Here is a 14,543-nt window from a genome sequence, read left to right on the forward strand (position 1 = left end):
AGGATCATGTGACCCTGAAGACTGGAGTAATGATGCTGAAAATGGAATTTTGCTATCAATTGAATCAGTTATATTTTATAATATATGAAAATAGACAGTTATTTTAAATTGAAGTAATATTTCATATTATTACTCTTATTACTGTTTTTAAACAAATAAATGCATTCTTGGTGAGCATATAAGGGACTTTCAAAAACGTTAAGTCTTACCCATCTCAAACTTTTGAATGATAGTGTAAATCCTGTAGACTAGCCCGAAACAAACCCTAAACATTAAGCCATTTTTACATAATAAAGACATTAAGACATAATTATTCCCCATATTAAGCTGTTTTCATTCAGGGAAAAACAGGATAAGTCTCCACAGTGTTGGTCCCTACAAAGACTGCAACTCTGACACCCAAGGTTGGGTCATTTTGATTCCTCTACTCTCCTGCATCTCACTCTCTCTTTCTCTCCTCCACCAGTCCGTCCCAGCCGTTGTTGGACAGGTCCATCCCAGACTTCACCACCTTTAGTTCTGTAGAGGACTGGCTGGCCGCTGTCAAGATGTCTCAGTACAGAGACAACTTCCTCAACTCTGGCTTCACATCCCTACAGCTGGTAACCCAGATGACTTCAGAGTGAGTTTGATGTGTCATTTCCACCATTTCTCTACATTAGGATATCATTATTGTCACTAAACCTCTACCCTGGAAACAACAGGTCATATTGGCATTAGATAGTCAAGCTGGTCAGCCAGTCCAAGCTGTTTTGGAACGTGGTTCTATCCAGGCTCCATCCAGATGTATCAACATAATCTATCTGGTCAAACTTGCAGGTCAAACAGTTCATTTAATCCATACATTTACCCACTGATAGACCACCCCTGGAAGAAATCTGGACAGAGGTGTTTGAAAGTGGACAAAAGAGACGGATTTAAAACACCAGGTGTAAATGGGAATGTGTCTCCCTCGTCTACTTGTGATCCAAACGACCAAAACGCATCTTAATACTAAAGCACAGTTTCTAAATTAGCTGTAAAGCCAGGCCTACCAACTTAAGGTAACTGGTCAACCATTCTGAAGTGTTTTGTAATGTTGTTAGCTAGCTCAACACCAGCTTAGCCAACATGGTCTACCAGCTCTAAGCAACCATTCGGAAGCGTTTTGAGATATGGTTAGTCAGTTCTTTACTTTCTTAGCCAAGATGGCCTACCAGCTCCAAGTTGGTCAAATTGACCCCACCAACAGGTCATACAAATAGTCAACCAGCTAACTGCAACTTTATTTCTCGTAATTACTACTTTTAATCTCACATTTGCTAATTTATTTCTTATTTGAAACTCTGTAACATTTTCCTGATAATTTTTTTACTCTGAGTTGGAAACAGGCTTTAATAGATCACAGTGACTACGTTTACAAGCAGCCAATAACCCGTTCAAAACCGGAATTTTAGCAATAACCCGGTCGCGCACGGCCATGTAAACACCGGCAAAAACCCGAATATGCTCATATTCCGGTTTTTAAAAACATGAATATGATCCCTGGGTTACTACCCCTTTTCTAACCCAAATATTTGGTCATGTAAACGCATATCGGCATATCCCCATATCCCCATCAAAAGGAACATTGATTTATGTAGAGGAGAGTAGAGGACGGCGAATACAAAAACCTGCGTGTAGTATACCGGAAGTAAACAAGAAGTAGAGGTAAACATGGTGAGACGCATCACAGTAGTGTCTAAATAAACTAAATACAGGTATGTGCGCTGGCTGATATAACATCATTTTTATTAATATCTTTCACATCTACTGCAGTCAGATTCACTGTGTTCACTCTGAAGGAATCATCTAACATGGCTGGGCACTTGTAATGACACATCAAGGATGATAAGAGAAATAAAAGCAGGTTTAAAATTTGCCCTATTGAAGTCAACAGGGTGCAAATTTTAAAAAGAGGATAACACGGTGTAGGCAACACCGATTTTTGTCGTTGTTCTCTGTATTGACAGCACTCCAAATTTACTAAAAATTGAGCTCAATGTTAAAATTGACCGGAGTTCTCCTTTAAGGTTGTCCGTACGTTCAGACGCTAACCGTGCGTCGCCGTTTACATCGGGATATTGCCAATTATTGTAAGTCTCTCTGCTCACGCATGTAAACGGGTTATTCCGAATGTTTCAGAAACCCAAATAGTGACCTTAACCCATATATAACCCGAATATTGACAGCTTGGAAACGTAGTCACTGTTAACAACAACATCTCTCAAAAATCATTATGTGTACCACAGTTATGCGTCTTATTCAGCTGTTCTGTCATATTATTGGTTTGTTTATGTAACAGGTATTTTTCTATGGGGACTTTTATTTTGACGGGTTTTCCTTTCTCCGGCGTGTGCGCGGCAGCTGAAAAAGACGTCTGGGGAAGAAGAAGAGTGAGCAGTGTTACGAGGCAGACACGCCATGATCGCTGTATGAGAAGTCGACATTGTCTACGCTGAAGCTGTAATTTAGGACAGCGGTGCACGGTCAGATTACGTTTCGTGAGTTTAGTGTACACTTGTGTGAAACTGGAGACTCGGTAGTTAAAGCAGAAGTTCGGTTGATTGCGTCATCGGATGGAGAACGGTGTTCGAGACTGGCCGAGAGCACGAGAGAGAGTTGCTAGAGCCGTGAGTTTTATCCATAACACTTGTTTTTTTCTGACTGAACGCATTTTTGAGAGTCCTGCTGTTTTTAAGTCATCCATGAACTGTGTCGAAACGAGAGACGTTGATGTTTTTTGCTGCGAATCATTTAAGTGCACTTGTTAGTGCGCGAGAATGCGTCTGTGAACTGGACGATCGGTTTTGAAAGAGTGATTCCTTTTTTTTTTGTAGTTTTTTGAAGAGACTGACGGCCGATTTGTTTTTTTGAAAGACATTTTTTGAGATTCAGATATTTCAGTCTGCGTGCCGCGTGCGAGCTGAGCTGCCATTTTGTTCCTGAGTTTTTCTGGGCCGCGCTGAAACTTTGCTTGTGTTTTTTTGTTACCCTGCCATCCTTACGACATCTCCCTGCCCTGTCTCTGTTTATTGCTGTTCATTTTGTCATTGCAAGTCATCGCAAGTCATCACAACAAGTCATCGCTTCAAAGTGGTCTTTCCAGACTGGTACAACAGTTCTATACGCACACACACAAACACGAACGTTTCACTGAACCGAACGAGTGTTCGCATGAACTGTCGATTTGAACTGTGTTTGTGATAACTGAGTCGAATGGGAACTGAATCATAAATTGATTCAAAAGAATCGTTTAAGTGAATTCAAGGTTATCTATGTGAAATGAGTTATGTGAAATGAGTTATGTAAAATGAGTTATGTGAAATGAGTTATGTGAAATGAGTTATAACTGACACTGTTTTGGTTACATTTTTCTGAGGTGTTGAAAGAGGTTTGTCTTGAAAGTGTTAACCATTTGAAAATCTTCCAAGAAAACCAGAAATCTCAAAACTGTTTTTATTTTATTTTATTTTACTTTATATAAATAAATCCTTCCAGGACAAATATAATTTTCTAAGGGAAGGAAAATAAACTACTGATTGTTAATCTAAGATATTTGACAGTTATTTTGAATTTACCTTGGGGTAGGGGCGCCTCACTTGCACTATTAGGATTAGGTTGGTGGGGATGTGAATTTAAATCTATTTTTCACCACATGCACTTCAGGAAGCCATCGTACATACTCACCTGAAGCCTACACTCCCTATTCCTGTAGTATATTTAAAAATAGTGTAAGGTAAAACGTATATACACATAACGTGCATATTGAGGCTCAAAGCACTGGAGTGGGGACTAAGATCCTTTCGCTTTTAAGTCTTCCAGGGTAATGTTTTAATTTTCCCCTACGAGGCGAGACTTACAGTCCCGTTACATTTGGCGTCACGAACAGGATAGAATTATACTGTATTTACTTTTTTTTGTGTGTCACAAGTCCCAGGCCTACAAGCTGAAGAATGGCAGAGTTTGAGGAACTGAAGAGGGAGATGGCGGAGATGCAGAGGCGGTTTGCCGAGCAGGCGGGAGCACTCGACCAAGCAAGAACCGAACAAAGAGAAGCCCTGTCATTAGCAAGAGCTGTCATCGAGCATCAAGCCACCGCTCAAGCACCCCCAGCTGCCATTTATATTCCCAGGGACAGGAAACTTCCAGAGTTCAGTGGCCGTTCGACCAATACTGGAGAGTTAAGCGTTGAAGAATGGGTTGCCTCAATGAAATCTGCCTTCCAAGTGATGAGAGTACCCGCAGAAGATCGTGTAGAGTTGGCGAAACAGCATCTCAAAGATGAAGCCAAAGCAACTGTGAGGTTCATGTTAGGTGATGGTGAAAAATCTACCGATGATATCTTTCAAGTTCTACTAGACACCTATGGAGACAAAGTGCCGATTGGAACCAGACTGAAAGATTTCTATGAACGCAAGCAAATGCAAGGAGAGACGATACGCTCATACGCATATGACCTACAAGAGAGACTCCGCCGAGTTCAGCGCAGAGAGCCAAACAGAGTTCCAGAGGCCGAAAGTGTGTTAAAGGAACAACTTGTCCTGGGCCTTCGAGATGATTTTCTGAGGCGTGAAATGAAAAGGCGAGTTAAAGAGGATGCAATGTTGACTTTTGTTCAGGTAATGCAAGCTGCAATCACTTGGGCTGAAGAAGAAGAGACTCAAACACCGGACTTTCCAAAACCCAGCCCCCGCGTCAGAGTAGTAAGCGCTGATGCAGAACAAGCTTCCTCCACATTAACACTGGAAAAACTGCATGAAGCTATACAGAAGATCGCCGCCCGTCAAGATGAACTTTACCAAGCAGTACACAGTAATAGCAGAGTCCAACTTCAACAGAGCCGTCCTAAAAGACAACCCTTGAAGGACAGTGATGGTCGATACATCTGCTATTCATGTGGTGAACCTGGGCACACTAGCAGGTACTGTCCACTAGGTGCTGAAGCAGTTAAAGTGACTGATCAGTCCCGACGATCTACAGGGATGGCTGGACCTAACAAAGGAAACGTTCCATCAAGTACAACTCAAACCAGCCCTGGGCCATCTATGATAAGAAGTCATACAGCTGAATGGACTGACGAAGTGACAGAGACGTTGAAAAGTGGTGCATTTGGAGATTGTCTAACTGTTGAAATTAGAATAGCTGGTGTCAAGACAAACTGCTTACTGGATACAGGCTCAGAAGTGTCCACTATTACAGAGTCACACTTTAGGAAGCACTTCGGAGAACAAGAGCTGAGACTGTCATCTGCTCACTGGGTTAGACTCACCGCAGCTAATGGACTTGACATTCCTGTTCTAGGATGTTTGCAAGCTGATGTGGAGTGCATGGGGAAGGTTCTCCCGGGGAAGTGCATCTTTGTGCTGACAGACACAAGCCCACGAGCAGAGGAGATAAAGGGACTTTCAGGAATCATTGGCATGAATATTATCAGTGAGTTTAAGTCATTGTTCGTCACAGGAGAGAATGTAAAGTCAGCCAATAAGTTTGGACAACCTGCAGAAGCAAAGATACGAAGGGTGTTAGCCAGTGTTGAGAAAACAGAAACCCTGAGTCCTGATGGCAAGATTGGGTTCGTCAAAGTTGGTGGAAAACAGGCCATCACCATCCCTCCGCTAAGTGAAAAGGTTTTTGAAGGTCGTTGCAGAGTGCCACCTAAAGTGAAGTGCCAGGTACTAATTGAGGCCACCACTGGTGTGAGTCTACCCAAGGGGCTCTTAGTGGCCAATGTGCTAACAAAAACTGAGGGTGGTAAAGTTTCTGTACGGGTGATGAATTCGAGCGAGCGGACCATCAGACTTAACCCAAGGTGCAGAGTGGCGGTTGTGTCTAAACCACGGGAGGTGTTAACTGAGAAAACGCTGGAGTTTGAGGAGGAGGAAGGGACACTTCATGTTAGACGAGTGGCGCATGTTCAAGCAGTCAAAATCTCTGACAACCTGCCAGTACCAGTTCAGGTTAATGACGAAAAGCTCACCCCTGCACAAAGAGAGGAACTTAACCAGTTGTTGGCAAAGTACAGAGACATATTCTCCAAAAGTGACAGTGACTACGGGTACACACAGTCAGTGACGCATGACATTCATACTGGTGATGCTCCGCCAGTGAAACAGAGGCACCGTAGAGTACCACCCCATGTTTTCCAAGAATTCAAGAAACACGTGCAGGATCTAGTTTCGCAAGGCGTACTTAGGGAGAGTGCGAGTCCCTGGGCATCACCAGCAGTGATAGTTGTGAAGAAAGACGGCACTGTGCGCTTCTGTTGTGATTACAGAAAGCTAAATGAAGTCACATGCAAAGACGCCTATCCCCTTCCCAGAGTGGAAGAATCTCTGGATGCACTGGGGAATGCACAGCTGTTCTCCACCCTAGATCTTACGGCCGGCTATTTCCAGGTAGCTGTAAGTGAGCGTGATCGTGAAAAGACAGCAGTCACCACCCCGTTTGGACTGTTTGAATGGACGCGGATGCCATTCGGGCTGTGCAATGCACCAGCCACCTTCCAGCGCCTTATGGGGGTAGTGCTCGGGGATTTGACATTTGATGTCCTCTTGATATATCTGGATGATATTATTGTGTTTTCCAAAGACTTTAAGAGCCACTGTGAGAGACTAGAGCTGGTCTTTGATCGACTGAATCGCCATGGCCTAAAGTTGAAACCAAGCAAATGCTTTCTCTTCAGATCTGAGGTAAAATTCTTGGGCCACGTGATTTCATCTGAAGGAATCAAAGTCGACAGTGAAAAGGTTAGTGCCTTGGATGCTTGGCCTGTGCCTAAAAGTGTGAAAGAAGTGAGACAATTGATTGGATTCATGAGTTATTACCGGCGATTCGTACCAAAGTTTGCTCAACTGGCGAAACCTTTGCATGCGTTGATGGGCAGCAAAGATAAAAGAAGGGCCTCTGAACTGTTCATTTGGAGTAGCGAATGCCAAACTGCATTTGACAAATTGAGACAATGCCTGATGTCACCACCTGTCCTTGCTTACCCCGACTTTGGCCTTCCATTTATCCTCACTACAGATGCGAGTCAACAGGGCATCGGTGCTGTATTGAGCCAAAAGCAAGGGGAAGCAGAGCGCGTCATTGCATTTGCTAGCAGAGGACTGAGAGGGTCAGAGCGGAACGACAAGTACTACAGTGCATTCAAACTGGAGCTGTTGGCGCTCAAGTGGGCTGCAACAGAAAAATTCAAAGAGTACTTGATGTTCTCCAAGTTCACTGTAATCACTGACCATAATCCACTGCGTTATCTGGAGACCGCAAATCTCGGTGCAGTTGAGCAACGCTGGGTGGCCCAGTTAGCGGAGTTTAATTTCGAGGTTCTGTATAAGCCTGGACGACTGAACACTAATGCGGATGCTCTGTCGAGGATTCCCTCCAGTGAAGTTCCTGAACAGGAAGACACAGAGAAGGATTTCATCAGTCTGAACTCTGAGGAAGTGCGTGCATGCCTTTGGCCTGCGCAAGAGTCCAAGCAGGGCGAGTCTGATGTTCAAGTGGCTGTACAAGCGTCCATCAAGAAGGTGCTGAATGGTTACAGCTGGAATGAAATAAGGGAGCTGCAAAGAAGTGATGACTTAATGGGTCCCATATACAATGCAGTGTCCAAAGACAGGAAACCAAGCAGAACAGGACAACAGAGTATGCCACCAGTGTCGAAAAAGCTCTGCAGAGAGTTTGAACGTCTTCAGCTGCATAACGGAGTGATGTTTAGATGTATTCTCGATCCAAGAGACGGAGAGAAAATTAAGCAGCTGGTTGTTCCAGTCTCCTTACAGCGTTCAGTTTATGACAGTCAACATGAGCATGGAGGTCATTTTGGAGAAAAGAGTACTTTGACACTGATGAGACGGAGCTACTATTGGCCTAACATGTCTAAGGATGTTCAAGGATGGATAGCACAGTGTAAAAGATGTACCCTTGCAAAGGATGTCTTTCCAAGAATCCGGGCTCCGATGACTTGCAGCAATGTCACTGCTCCTTTAGAAGTTCTGGCAATGGACTACACCCAGCTGGAAATGTCTTCAGGAGGGTATGAGAATGTATTGGTTCTTACTGACATGTTTACCCGGTTTACTGTTGCCGTCCCAACCAAGAACCAAACAACGAGTACAACTGCAAAGGCCCTCATCAAACATTGGTTTGTCTACTACGGGTGCCCGGCTCGTCTGCATTCTGATCAGGGGAGATGTTTTGAGGCGCAAGTGATCAAGGAACTCTGTAAAGTGTATGGTATTGAAAAAAGCCGTACAAGTCCCTACCATCCTCAAGGAAACGCTCAGTGCGAGCGGTTCAACCGCACAATGCATGATATGCTGAGAACGTTGACACCTGAGAAGAAGAAAGACTGGAAAACTCACTTACCTGAGCTAGTGATGGCATACAACAATCACGTCCACTCATCTACTGGCTATTCTCCCTTTTACTTGATGTTTGGAAGGGATGCACGCCTTCCATTAGATGTCTTGGGTGGAAAGGATTTGGAGGAAAGTGATGCTGAAAACTTGGATGATTGGGTGAAGAGTCATCATTGCCGACTAAAGACTGCCGTAGAAGTCGCAAATACGGTCGCACAGGAAGCTTCTAAGAGACGGAAAAGAGTGTATGACCGCAAGTCCTCTGGAGCGCTTGTAAGGCCTGGTGACCGTGTGTTGCTACGTAATCACAAACATAGGGGCAGAAATAAGATTCAAGACAAGTGGGAACACACACCCTACATTGTAGTAAAGCAGAATCATTCAGATATACCTGTATTCACTATCAAACCTGAACAGGGGGGTCCGTCCAGGGTAGTACACAGAGATCAGCTCCGTCACTGCACATTTCCTTTGTCATCATCTAGTACGCCACGAATAACCACATGTAGACCCGTAAACCAGTCAGACTCTGAAACAGAGTTCCTAGATCTTGTGTTTTCTCCAGCCACTGCACATAGACAGAGTAGAGATAAAAGGGTGGTACACATGGAAACTGATGATGTAGAACAAAGAGCGAGCCTAATACTAGAACAGGAGGATGTAGTACAAGATGTGATCCCTGAAATAGAGTGGGGAGAGCAAGAAGTTTCTGATGATGCTGACATTTCAGATGTTGAATGTGAAAATGTTCCAGAGCTCAGACGCTCTCAAAGACAAAACCGTGGTAAATTACCTGTGAGATATAGAGATGATTATCTGATGAGATAAGGTAATACTGTATTAAGTAAAATGTTAAACTTTTAAATTGTGTTTTGTTTATGTTTCAGGAGCAGGCTGTCTGGAGATGTCGATGGTATGGCAGGGTTTAGCAGGGGGGAATGTAACAGGTATTTTTCTATGGGGACTTTTATTTTGACGGGTTTTCCTTTCTCCGGCGTGTGCGCGGCAGCTGAAAAAGACGTCTGGGGAAGAAGAAGAGTGAGCAGTGTTACGAGGCAGACACGCCATGATCGCTGTATGAGAAGTCGACATTGTCTACGCTGAAGCTGTAATTTAGGACAGCGGTGCACGGTCAGATTACGTTTCGTGAGTTTAGTGTACACTTGTGTGAAACTGGAGACTCGGTAGTTAAAGCAGAAGTTCGGTTGATTGCGTCATCGGATGGAGAACGGTGTTCGAGACTGGCCGAGAGCACGAGAGAGAGTTGCTAGAGCCGTGAGTTTTATCCATAACACTTGTTTTTTTCTGACTGAACGCATTTTTGAGAGTCCTGCTGTTTTTAAGTCATCCATGAACTGTGTCGAAACGAGAGACGTTGATGTTTTTTGCTGCGAATCATTTAAGTGCACTTGTTAGTGCGCGAGAATGCGTCTGTGAACTGGACGATCGGTTTTGAAAGAGTGATTCCTTTTTTTTTTGTAGTTTTTTGAAGAGACTGACGGCCGATTTGTTTTTTTGAAAGACATTTTTTGAGATTCAGATATTTCAGTCTGCGTGCCGCGTGCGAGCTGAGCTGCCATTTTGTTCCTGAGTTTTTCTGGGCCGCGCTGAAACTTTGCTTGTGTTTTTTTGTTACCCTGCCATCCTTACGACATCTCCCTGCCCTGTCTCTGTTTATTGCTGTTCATTTTGTCATTGCAAGTCATCGCAAGTCATCACAACAAGTCATCGCTTCAAAGTGGTCTTTCCAGACTGGTACAACAGTTCTATACGCACACACACAAACACGAACGTTTCACTGAACCGAACGAGTGTTCGCATGAACTGTCGATTTGAACTGTGTTTGTGATAACTGAGTCGAATGGGAACTGAATCATAAATTGATTCAAAAGAATCGTTTAAGTGAATTCAAGGTTATCTATGTGAAATGAGTTATGTGAAATGAGTTATGTAAAATGAGTTATGTGAAATGAGTTATGTGAAATGAGTTATAACTGACACTGTTTTGGTTACATTTTTCTGAGGTGTTGAAAGAGGTTTGTCTTGAAAGTGTTAACCATTTGAAAATCTTCCAAGAAAACCAGAAATCTCAAAACTGTTTTTATTTTATTTTATTTTACTTTATATAAATAAATCCTTCCAGGACAAATATAATTTTCTAAGGGAAGGAAAATAAACTACTGATTGTTAATCTAAGATATTTGACAGTTATTTTGAATTTACCTTGGGGTAGGGGCGCCTCACTTGCACTATTAGGATTAGGTTGGTGGGGATGTGAATTTAAATCTATTTTTCACCACATGCACTTCAGGAAGCCATCGTACATACTCACCTGAAGCCTACACTCCCTATTCCTGTAGTATATTTAAAAATAGTGTAAGGTAAAACGTATATACACATAACGTGCATATTGAGGCTCAAAGCACTGGAGTGGGGACTAAGATCCTTTCGCTTTTAAGTCTTCCAGGGTAATGTTTTAATTTTCCCCTACGAGGCGAGACTTACAGTCCCGTTACATTTAGATGATGTCTAATACTCTGTCTGTGTGAAGGCTGATTAAAGCTAGTTTCAGATTTCCAGACAGCTCATTGATCACAGAATGTGGGGTGGTCAGATATCTCCGCAAACGTGTTTAATATCGATTTCCAAACCGTACAGTAGGATTAGTGCGTATCACTGAGGTATGTGCGCATGTGTTTTGACTTGTTTGATTCGCTATCGAGCGAACAGGTGTATATGCTGTTGATGATGTTTAAAACGCATCTCCTGGTGGTTTGTTCGTGGCGGGAAGCAGACTGTGAGGTGTAGCGTCTCTGACGCTCTGATTAATGCAGCCGGCGCTCACAGAGAGGGTCTGTGCTTAATTAGCAACATAAGTATGAGCCCACGCATAAACAGAAAGTTAAATGCAAGCGGCTTTCATGTGCTAATGCTGTTTGCTCTCACATCTATAAACCTGTGGGGGCTCTGTGCTGTTCCTCTCTCTCTCAGTGCTGTTTCAATGCTTCGTATATTGATAGTGCAGGGTGTTCTCATTCAGAATAAAAGCTTCTTCGGAGTAAATTGAGCGTTTATTCAGAGTTGCTCTTTTGTCTTTGTAATTTAGAGGTGGCGATGAAACGGTCACCTAAAATCACATGCTGCAGCAGACCCGTCTTGATCTTACTTGGCCTTTTGGTGTGCTGACCGTTTTTCTACTAACATGAAGAGGTGCTTGTCAAGAGTAGCTTAGGGAGTGAATCTTTTCTTGTACCATCTGGCAAACTGCTTTTAGAGTATTTCAGTACCACTGCCAGAATAATAGTAATTAACCATGTTCATTAGCGTGGATGATAATGAAGAACAGTGACAACGGGCAGATGTGTGATAGCAAGGTGATCAACCTTTTTATTATTAATATATGCAGAGACATCTACATTGTCTGACTGAGTATTTTTAAGGGTGGAGGAAATGCTTCAGTGTGGGCAATGCCCATGTGAAATCATCAATGTAAACGCCTTAAAGCTGAATATAAAGAAGTGAGACATAAAATAAAATTCCCAGTGTATTTAACTTATATTTAAAATTATATAATATAATTATTTAAAATATAATGTCTATTTGTTCATTAAAATATTCAAATGTTCTGTTGCAAAATGTAAATTTTGATATTTTGATATTTTTGATATTGAAATTAATTCATATTAGTTCATAGTACTGTTTCTAGTATTATATGAAATAATATATTCCGTATATTATTATAATAAGATACTTTACATAGCAAAGTGTTGTGATAACGATGTCTTAGACAGTCTGACGGCAGATACAAATAAACAGTAAATAAATTACTTTTGTGTGATTCTTTACAAAAGTGCACATCCAATCCAAAGTTCTGTCATGAAACTCTAGGTGGTGCAGGCTAAGCCCTTAACTCAACCTGTTTGCAATCACATCATTGTCTAGGGCACAGCTGATCAATAGCCAATGAGCTTGCGTCCTCAACCTTCAAATACTTAGTCAGCATTTGCCTTAGCATTGCAGCGCACTTTCAGAAACCCTCCACCTTCCCCAGCTCCACCTGTATAGATCTGCTACGTGTAATTCATGTACTCTATATATTGTACAGCAGCAGCATATGGCTATAGCAAGCCCCGTACTTGCTCTGCAGCAGCAGCAATAACATACACCAGCAGCGGCGTAGCAGATCTATTCTGCCTAGACCAAATATGAACATTGTCATACCCATTACCATGCCAAACTCTCAGAGTTTCCATGACAGAAATATGCTAAACACAGAAGCTCGAATGTACGTGTGTAACAAAAAATAATAATAATTCACAAATGGACATTTGAGCTTTTTCTTTTCCTTTTAATTTCTACTGCTTGACACCTGTGTGACAGCTGACATAAAATAAAGGATCAGGCTTAGTGTAGCCGCTACCGATCAGTTAAAGAATGATTCATCGGCCCTGGTTAAGCAGCTCGGGACATCCATAATCTTCAACAGTGTAATTCGATTACAGTACTAATTACTCTCTCGAAAAAGTATTGCTTTACTTATTACTAATTACTTCTGAAATCCTATATTTACCTCGACCCGTTGAATAATACAAGGATTGACATAAAACTGCTCTTTTTATTTTTTTAAATAACTAATATAAAATGACATAATTTATTCTTGAACTGACCAAAGTATTTAAAGGGAGAAGGTTACATTAAAAACATACATTTTACCATTAGATGTTACATTTCGATGTTAAATCCACTATTGTTTTAAATAGAATTGTGAGTATTTAATGGAATTACATTAGTAGTAATTGTAATTGAATGACAGTAATGAATCACTTAGTAATGCATTACACAACACTGATTGCAACTCGTTCTATCTATATCAGCTCAGGAAATGATTAGATTTGGGCCACGCGTAGTTGCGGTGTGAATGTAGTCTGATCATCAACCATTGTGCAACGATAACCGCTGCCCCTTTAGCTTGGGAAGATGATGTTAAAGAATCTTCCAAAAGACGTTGATTTGGGAAGGAGTAAAGCAAATGCATACTATAGAGCTACGTACGTATGTGTCCACAATTAACTGGTCTGCATTCTTGTGTTCACAGGGACCTGCTGAGGATAGGTGTGACTCTAGCCGGCCATCAGAAGAAAATCCTCAACAGCATTCAGTCCATGCACATGCAGATGTCTCAGTGCCAGACGGGCACTGCGCTGGCATGACTACAGGGGGCGCCGGACGACGGGCCGGGCAGCTTGCGGAAGAATTACCAGCGGGCGAGCCCAATCCCATCGGAGCGCGCCAGAATAGAGACTATCATCCTGATCTGAGAACGTGTTTCAGGAGAGGAACCATTATCCCATATCCAACAGACTAGATCAGAACAGGACCTGACCCATCGGAACTCCCAGGACGCCTGTTAACCTGTCGACTGTTTGTGTCTTTGGGCTACATTTACAGGGAAACTGGAGAAGCAAACTCTTTTCGTCATTGTAATTCCGCTTTAGTTATCTTCACGATGCTATTCCAATTCTGAGACGTCTCGCATCATTTTCTACAAGGTTGTATCGTTCTTGTTTTTTTTCCACTCTAAACCTTCTTTCGCCACCGCTTCCCACTTACATTACCTGTCGATTTTGGTACGGCCGACGTTGCCAAAGGACATCCTGTATGCCTGCGTCCCATTCCCTGGCCGTACGAGCGTAAATGATGTATATCTTTAAATAAACACGAGTATATCTTCTGAGTAAACCTTCATATTGAAGGTGAAGTGTAACGGACCTCTTTGTAAATACACTCTTCTTCCGCTTGCTTTTTTGGCAATGTTGCGCATTGGAACAGAACCACGGATTCTGCAGGACACGAACTCGCTCACAAGAACAATCTGGGATGAACTCTGACTCTGTCGATGTTGTGTAAATATCAGTTAGTTGTGTATAAACTAGTGTTAAAAAGAGATACTTTAGGTGAAAAAAGCTACGCATTCAGGCCACTAAACAGTGTTTATTGTAGGTGTTTCCACGCTGAAGAGCACTTACGTGTACAGCTTTTCTTTCTTCCACCTCTTCTTCTTCTACTTCTTCTAGTCGTTCTTGTTAGTTTTGTGTCAGAGTGTTTGAATGCGTCGACTGGCGTTGGGAAGGTGTGTCGTCACCTCCTAAACTAGCTAGTACA

General features: G+C 42.4%; 1 protein-coding gene across 1 annotated transcript in view; it reads left to right on the forward strand.

Annotated features, from left to right (window-relative positions):
- ephb1 (EPH receptor B1) overlaps positions 1 to 14,112 on the forward strand; it is a 229,684-nt gene extending 215,572 nt beyond the window's left edge. The window contains exons 15-16 of the mRNA XM_079613436.1: positions 467 to 622; positions 13,477 to 14,112. Of these exons, the coding sequence (XP_079469562.1) occupies positions 467 to 622; positions 13,477 to 13,591 (271 nt within the window). The 3' untranslated portion in view covers positions 13,592 to 14,112. The remainder of the gene's footprint in view (positions 1 to 466; positions 623 to 13,476) is intronic.
- The last annotated feature ends 431 nt before the right edge of the window (positions 14,113 to 14,543 follow it).

This window comes from Phoxinus phoxinus (assembly GCF_949152265.1).
Source record: "Phoxinus phoxinus genome assembly, chromosome: 5".
Taxonomy (NCBI): Eukaryota; Metazoa; Chordata; class Actinopteri; order Cypriniformes; family Leuciscidae; genus Phoxinus; species Phoxinus phoxinus.